Source organism: Clupea harengus, chromosome 12 (assembly GCF_900700415.2).
Source record: "Clupea harengus chromosome 12, Ch_v2.0.2, whole genome shotgun sequence".
NCBI lineage: Eukaryota > Metazoa > Chordata > Actinopteri > Clupeiformes > Clupeidae > Clupea > Clupea harengus.
In genome coordinates, this window is record NC_045163.1 from 4,996,660 (window position 1) to 5,005,487 (window position 8,828).

The 8,828-nt window shown below is 41.1% G+C and overlaps 1 protein-coding gene across 2 annotated transcripts in view; it reads right to left on the reverse strand.

The window, feature by feature from the left end:
• Positions 1-685: 685 nt before the first annotated feature.
• LOC105909909 (calcium/calmodulin-dependent protein kinase kinase 2) overlaps positions 686-8,828 on the reverse strand; it is a 17,742-nt gene continuing 9,599 nt past the window's right edge. The window contains exons 12-17 of one of the 2 annotated variants that reach the window (XM_031577718.2): positions 7,736-7,809; positions 7,228-7,315; positions 6,703-6,834; positions 6,139-6,239; positions 5,565-5,615; positions 686-3,428 (exon numbers count right to left, since the gene is read on the reverse strand). In XM_031577718.2, coding sequence (XP_031433578.1) covers positions 3,356-3,428; positions 5,565-5,615; positions 6,139-6,239; positions 6,703-6,834; positions 7,228-7,315; positions 7,736-7,809 — 519 coding nt within the window. In that variant the 3' untranslated portion in view covers positions 686-3,355. The remainder of the gene's footprint in view (positions 3,429-5,564; positions 5,616-6,138; positions 6,240-6,702; positions 6,835-7,227; positions 7,316-7,735; positions 7,810-8,828) is intronic. The other variant, XM_012838614.3, reaches the window with a different exon arrangement.

Consider the following 8,828-nt stretch of genomic DNA (forward strand, 5'->3'; position numbering starts at 1 on the left):
TGGGAGTGAGCCAGATTGCAATTGTTGTTTGTCTAATACATATACTTATATGCAGCTCCGGAGTCCTGAGGTAACTAGGGTGAATTTTCACCTAACATGCATGACCAGAGACAGGGCTCACAGAAGTCCTGTTTTGTAGACTCATTCCTCCTCAGAAATCTATACATTGGCTAAACTCAAAGTGCCCCCCAAATATGGTGCTAGGGGTTGCCCTATATCCAAGTAAATCCGTAATTTTCTGGAGTGGAATGGACACAAGGTGTGATTATAATGAATAGGCTTTATCAGACGTACACTATGCTAGGTGTATTACATTAACATTCATGTGAAATAGTCTAATGTCAATCCACCAAAGTGCTTTGACTTGGCAGTTTACTAAGGAATTAATTATGCAGAAATTCATCTGAAGAGGGGAATGACATGAAGTTGCTCAGTCATACTTCAGAACCAGTTACTCACTATACTCGTGTACTCATGTACAACATTATTGTTATGTACAGGGTATGTTTCCATCCTTCACCACGATGTTCGCACTACACTGAAGTGTTATTTATATTAAACATAAAACATGCACCTGTGCAAATGTCACAACAGACCTAAAAAGATGAACAAGAAACTTGTTAATGTGTGGAAAACTCCTAAATGTTACAGGAAAATGGAGGAGGCCACTGAGACAAAGACAAGAGAAAGGCAACTTTAATTTATTCAAATATTAAACAGGATATAGTATATCTTGAGTGATTTACCATGAGATCATTGCAGATCTACTGAAGAGCTCAATCATGCTAGAAATTCAAATGTAATGTTTAAGATGGCATGCAATTAAGTGGTAATTTAACTGTAAACGGTTCTCACTACAATGATTCAAACATGTTTGGCTAAGTGTTATAAAACAGCAACATTTTCATAGCCCTTTGGGTGAAACTGGGCGGAAACCATGAACAAATAAGATTCAATTTAAAATGTTCATAAATACATGTATTTTACAGCATTCTGTTGGTTCCAAACCCTGTCCGTCACAAATCACTCTTGTAAGTGTCTATAGTCAAACATCCTTTCCCATTGTGCATGTATAGAAACAGTGAATGTTAATAACTAACAGTGCAGATTGATAATTTGGTAATTTGAAGGGAATTTCATCCTTCACAAAAGTTGTGGGGTTGTCATGCCTTAATTCTTTAATCAATGCCTTCATGTAATTGGCTGAATTTAAGCTTGTAGGCCTGAGGTAGTTTTTTAAAATAGATGTGATCATAATGTTAAAAGATAAAGTTGTCTTAGGTTTTGACCTTTCTTCTTTATTTTTAAGAATGACTTTCCAAATGAGTTTCCCCCTGATAATTTGTGTACATTTACTGTTTGCCAATGCACCTGCGTATCTTCCATATCCATGGTAACCAGCTTCCAAAAACACAGCTTTAGTCCAACAGTGTCAAGAACAAAACAAAAAAAGAGAACAAAAATAAAACATAATACAAAAAGAAAACACAACAGACTATCAAAATCCCAAATTGCACCACAGAGTGAAATGTCTTATGCATAGTAACAAGTCTTAAAAAACACACAATATACAAGTCAGAGAGATATTTCCAATACAGCCATGTAGCATGCAAGAGGGGAAAAAGGTGTGTCTGTGCGTGAGCAAGTGTGTGTGTGTGTGTGTGTGTGAATAGGGGGAGTGGGTTGGAGTCACAATATAAAAAAAACGATGGTTGAAGTCTGTGTCACTGCCTAGCAGACTCCTTTCATTATATACAGTCAACACATTACATGCTGAAAGAACTCTTACAGTATGTGGAAGCATTAACAGTGAGTGTAATATATGCCTTTAAGATCTCTAAATCCAGTGGCTGTACTGTATCTGCGCTAAGGAACTCCTAAAACTACTGCTAAAATTAAACAGAGCAAGGGAGATAAAGAAACCAAGCCTACTGGTACGGTGGGCACACTGACCATACTATACTGTATCCCAGTGGGGGTTTGGGTTGATCGGGTTCATGTGAATGGGCTTCATTCCTTACTCTATATCTGAGGCTATATCTGAGACTACTTAACACACTACCATACACCCCTACTTCCTTAATCTATCTGTCTACATTTCTGCATTACCTAAGATACTGTGTAGTGACGACCTAAGATAAAAGGTGTAAATATGAAATGTAAGGCATACAATTTATCAGTCAAACCTTCAACAATTCATTACATGATACCATGCATAGATTGCAAAAACTTTAGGATCTGCAAACTAAGTAAAACAATTATCTGGTCGAAATTTTTTGCAAGACCTCACAATGACGCAGTTGGAAATGTACAAAAATATACTCTTTTTGTCAGCTTTACACACAGGAGTATGCGAATCATGCCTAAACTACAACAACTACATGTTGGCTGCACGTGTTACTGCTCAACATTTTGGACCGTTTTGGTACTCAGAGATAAGAGTAACCTAGTAAATGTGTATACACAATGTTTACTATTTTGGTTTGGGGCTTCAGTATCGTACAAATGCTGCTCAGAAATGGCATTCAGAAGCTCCTCATAGCACAGGACTACACTATCATGATTACCTGAATTCTTTCTCCCTCAAAAGAATTATAAAACTCAACTGTCAACTGTACAAAATAACACAATGAATTACTGTCCAATCTATTGCTAACCAAATCTAAATATTCAGGCATCAACAACACATCACACTTACAGTATATGTCACTTTGTTAATCAATGCCATTCATTTTCAATTTGGATACCTCAACAAACCTCTTCAGGAAGTATGAATACGAATTTTGGATTTGTAGTTTTTACCTCGCACAAGTTCCCTTTTTGGATCATTGTAAAGGAAGAAAACAGACCACACTGGCCTAAGTCCAGGAGCTAGCCTTAACATTTCAGCGACAGCGGGATGCATTTCTCTTTTGTGCTGCATCAGGAAATCAAAGAAAGTGCAGTGTGAAATCCCAAGATGGAGGAAGGAAGGAACAAGACAAAAAAGAAAAAAGAAGAAAAAGACATTAGATGTTACTGGATGGCCTGGAGATCAGAGGAGCAGAGCAGTGGAAGCTGCATGCTACTGCAGGTCTGTACACACATGCATGATGTGGCAGCACTAACATTAACAGGAGAGACAGAGGTGAGGGCGGGAATGATGGCTCTCTCTTAGAAATCAATCCTACCCACGCACACACACACACACACACAAACTCCATTACCACATCCATGTGTCCCCCCCCCCCCACTGCCGCCCTCCGCCATGTCTCTTTCCGTCTCCTGCCAAATTGCAAACATGGCAGCACTTCGACTTCCCCCTATCGCCAGGGCGTCTTCTGTCAGACCTGAGCCAGCGCGGAGAGCCCGCCAATCAGGACAGCACTTCATCCTCGCCCACAAAGGGCAGGTCCATGCTTCTCATGCCGTCCCCACTCTCTTGTTTCCTAGGAGACAGGAGAAAAAAGCTCAAGTTAAAGCCCACGTTCTTCCGTGTGTCCGTCTGTCCATCCAACAACCCCCCGGTTGATTGAGGTGGTTGGTTGCGTTTACTGGATAGAATCATTTAGAGGCAGAATTAGAGTGAATGGGCAATCAATTAAAGGGGTTCAGGATTATGACTACTAGTAAGAAAAAAAGAACACAACATAAAATGTCAATGTCTTATGCAAATCATATGCAAAACACATGTCAGTGAAAACTTGAGTTATTCTCTGGCATGTGATTGGGTGATGTTGGTGGAGGGGTGGGTCTATGTAGAGATCCTGAGAACCACACTGCGGTGTCGCATGCGAGAACAATTCCATGTGCGGAGAGAGAACCCCTCTCTTGGTGGCATTCATCAGCAGCAGCAGCACATACAGACACAAAAAGGTCAGACTGCAATCCGGCGCACACTTGACTTTAATGATATCAGAATGTGAGAGAGGTCAGTGCTGAAGTGGGTAGCCCTTGGTGTTATAAGGCAGCGCACACACACACACACACACACACACACACGCACACACACACACACACACACACACACACACACACACACGCACACACACACACGCACACACACACACACACACACACACACACACACACACACACGCACACACACACACACTGCCACCACACTAACAGCACATTCCCCCTTCATGGGGATACTCATGCAGTAGGGTAGTGCAGGGTTGGCATTCTCAAACAAATGAGACAAAGCACAAAATATCCAAGCAATTGCAAAATGTCATACGGCTGAAATGTCTTAGGAACTTTTGTTTAGACAAGAAGCCGTTCTTGATGTCCTGTGACTGGTCCAGTTTGCCTATTCCATCAGGGTTGATTAGCCTGTTTGAAACTGATCCACCTCAAGTTAAGTGCTTATCAGACAAAGGGGCCAACCTGCAGCAATCAAAATGGTCATCTTGGTCTTTCTTGCCATGACACTAAAGGGAAAAATAACAGCCCTGCAGATTTCTTTCTTTGCTAAAATTCTGTCAATTAGCAAATAAAGGTTTGTATCCGAATGCTTCTTCCTTAGTTTAGTACAAAGGATAAGAAATTCTATAGCCAACCACAAAGCATTATGTAAATGACATGCTAAAATGATCACACACTTGCCTAAAAATAGATTTGCAGCAGTAAATCAAATAAAAAAACAAGTGTCATACTTTAGAGCCTAAAGATGCATTGTCTTTGTGAAGCTCACAATGTGTGTGTGTGTGTGTGTGTGAGAGAGAGAGCGAGACCGAGAGAGAGAGAGAGGTAGGGAAAGAGGGAGAGAGAGAGAGCAATATTTAGTTTGTGGTTAGCATGCAAAGGGTAAGAAGTAACAAATCTCTTAAATTCAGTTTAGTTATTATTAAGTTAAACTGGTGCCTTTGTATGATATCAAAAAATACATACTTTTTACTTCAAAAGTAGGATTAGCCAAATTTGCTATAGTTTTAAGTTGGAATAATGCTTCAGGCATGTGTCACTGTGTAATGGTTTGCCCGACAGTGACAAAACAAGTGACAAAAACAACCTCTGGGTCTCTCTGATACTTGCAAGTGTCATTATTTTAGCAAATAGTTCACATCAGGGGAAGTGGTGACTCATGGATTTCATTTCTTGTTCACATCATGATTGATGTAAAGAAACAACACCCAAATGATGAAGAAGCAACACTTGGACCCAAAAATGTCTCAGCCCATCTACTCCATTACAGGCAAGAGAATTTTTGTTGCTATTTCTTTTGCACTGAACTATTTCTTCAAAGCATAAATCCAGTCAACTGAAACACAAACCCTGGTGTATTCAGGTTCAGCGATGAGTCTGAATTTCAGTAGTCATTTTTGCAAGTAAAATGCTTTGATAACACAGACACGATTTGAGTTTGCATTCCAGCTGAGGTCAAGCCTTAGTAAACACACCGTGCATAAAAACACCGCATTTCTCTCTCATCAAACCTTAACCTGACATCCTCAACACATCACTCCTGATGCCGTGCACACATTCAACCATTCAACTTATCCGATGCATGTTATTGGTCAGATGCAGTGGCAGACAGGCAGGCAGGCAGGCAGGCAGGCACCACCAGGCCAGTGGTCAGTTACCTGGAGTGACCATGAATGTAGCAGTATTTCAAACTGCCTGCTCTGCCTTTTCTGGAGAGTGTGAGACAGGGAGGAGAGGAGGAGAGACAGAGAAGGAGAACCATTGAAGAACTAATCAGCACCTCATTTACTTTCTCAATGACTCATTATAAGATTATTAAATTGGATTGACTTTATCGCTATCATTGTTCAAAGCCCTGGAAAGTCGGTTAGTACTTATATTGATGCTTTGCGCTAATATCGTGTCACTTAAATATCCTTATGAAAGCAGAAAGTGCTTCTTTCTCTCTATAAGCCAAAAAATGTATTGTATGGAGATTATTAACAGCCCATCCTCCTTTAATCTCACGGATTTTATCTGCAAATTGAACAAAAATAGGATAAACATGCTCCGACAACCCACTGGGGGTGGCTGTGGTTTTATGTTTTGCCTTTGCAGCATTTAACCTGCCCTGTTCTCCGTGGGATTCTAACAGTATGTGTGTGTGTGTGTGTGTTTGTGTGTTTGTGTGTGTGTGTTTGTGTGTGTGTGTGTGTGTGTGTGTGTGAGTCAGGGGTGTGAAGCCAAACTCACGTCAGCATGGGCCCTGGCGTGGACAGGCTTCTCTCTTCTCGGCGGCTCCAGTCGAACGGGTTGCCAAACGAGCGCTTGCGCAGCATGGTCCTCACCATGATCTACACAGAGTACGAGAGAGAGAGAGAGAGAGAGAGAGAGAGAGAGGGAGGGGAGGTTAAGCATGGTCCGCACCAGGATCTACACAGAGTACGAGAGAGAGAGAGAGAGAGAGAGACAGAGAGAGAGAGAGAGCGAGGGAAGGGAGGTTAAGCATGGTCCGCACCAGGATCTACACGGAGTAAGAGAGAGAGAGAGAGGGAGGGGAGGTTAAGGAAGGAAGGCTTGTAAGGGAAAGCCAACGGAATACATTTATTTAAAGATAGGCCCTCAGGTCACTTATCCACAGATGACCGAAATCTGTTTAAATCAGTCAGAAGAACTGAAAATGATGCAGCAAATGATACACTGTGTTAGTGTCTTTTTATCCATGCTGACACAGGGTCTCCACAGGTATACACACACACACACACACACACACACACACACACACACACACACACACACACACACACACACACTCACCACGGTGGCCAGGCTGGGGATGTGCTTGACTGAGTTCTCCACCTCCTCCTCTGTCACCTCGATGAGGGAGCAGCAGTTGTCATCCTCTGGGGGGAGGGGCTCAGCACCGTGCCGTGTCACCCATGGGTGCACCTGAGGGAGCACAGGCACCAGGGCACACAGGGGGGGCCAGCCAGGCAACAGCAGCCAGCATTACTTACAGTGCAGCGCATGGCAACTAACCGCAACCTCTGCCTACATCTAGTACATAACTTAATTATTATGCAATTTATGATAGTAAATCAAGGTGTTGTAGTATATTTAACACTGCGTCTTTAACATGTGTGTTTTAGGTTATAAGGTGTGCTACAAAAAGCATTGCACATAAGCTTGCCATGTAATCACTTATATTAAAATGTAAAAAAAAAACCTGCTCTTCATACAATTTGTGGTATTATCAATTTTATTAAGTTATTATTTAATTATGAATTAATTAATTCTTATGAAGCGATGAAATGATACAGAAGGAAAGGACCGGGTCCTCACCTTTATCTGGGGCACTGTTATCCTGCTCTCAGGATTCTTGTCGAGCATCTTCAGGAGGAGGTCCTTCAGGTCATCGGACACATCTGCACTGTAAAGACCAAACACTCTCGTTCAGATCATCAACCACATCGGCACTGTAAAGACCAAACACTCTCGTTCAGGGAAGATGGTCATTAAGACGAATAAACTCAATGCGTCGTTGGACATACAGTGCACACTTCTGATGTTACTGTAATTCAAATGGTTTACATGAAACCATTTAAAATTTTAAACAAACCAATTTACACCTCTTAAACATATCGATGCATTTAATAACCGGGGGCATGGGGTACTATGAGGAACACGTATCTTTTCCTTTTCATCTCCATCATTTGTCATTTCTCAATAGAGCTAGCCCAGCTGATTGTGTACATGATCCAATGGGTTGTACGGTATAAAAGATGGAGGTGATTCTGAGACAGCCCTTCAGCGCTGGATGAGGAGGAAATGAAGGAGGGCAGGAACTCACTGCTCAGGCAACTCCACAGGCTGGGTCTTGATCTTCTGATGGAGGCTAAGGATCCGTTCATCCATAAAGGGACACTGGAAGAGGTCAGACAGACCAGTGAGAAAACACAAAAAGCAAACCCAACACTATATTTGGGGCAGATGGCAGCACACATGGACTGTAAAATATAGTTTGATCCGTATGGTTTCCATGTGGTTCCGTTTTAGCTGGTTTCACTAAAGTGTTCCAAACACTCAAAAAAAAAAATCCTCTTATACCAAACATCCTACATCTGTCACAGTACAGTCCTTATTCTGTTCCTCTCTCACAAACAAAAACAACACAAACTGAATCATTACACTGTATTGATCGGACGAAAGATAACAATACTTCTGCAGTTGAACCCTAACGAGTGCTGTCAAACTGAAGGTGTGTGTAAATCTTGTGTGTGTGTGTGTGTGTGTGTGTGTGGGGGGGGGGGGTGATAGAGTGACCATGGTGCATGTACTCTCTTTTAACAAGACATATGCTATGCTTCCTCATATGATGTCCTGAAAATTGAGAATGCAAAAGTATTGAATCATAGATTCTAGTATACACTGGCAACTGACAGTTTATAGGTACACCTAGCAAAAAAAATATCTGATGTAACTGTCCTGCAACAAATCCCACTTCATGATTATCATAATGTCCAGTTTATGTTTAAACAGTGGTGATTCAACTGTATGATCATTTTTAAGGATGTAGTTGTTATGCTGTTAAACTGTACTGAGTTAAATAGAACGGTCTTTCTATTATTTAGCCAAAATTCTGTTCAAAATAATAGAAACCTGTATCAGTACAATGCAATACAATTAAACAAAACAACAAACTGCAGCCTCCAAAATAAATACACAGTTGAATCAACAGCTCTCTAAATTAGTTTAAACGAATACTGAATATTATAGCATTCATGAAGGCAAGATTTATTGCAGGAACGTGAGGAATGACATAAACATAGCAAGCAAGGTGATGACATTCAGAACCACATTCCTTTTCAAAGCAATGCAAATGTTTATATGTGTGTGTGTAATGTATGTATGTATATTCTATCTGTAAGTGCGTGTGTACATTT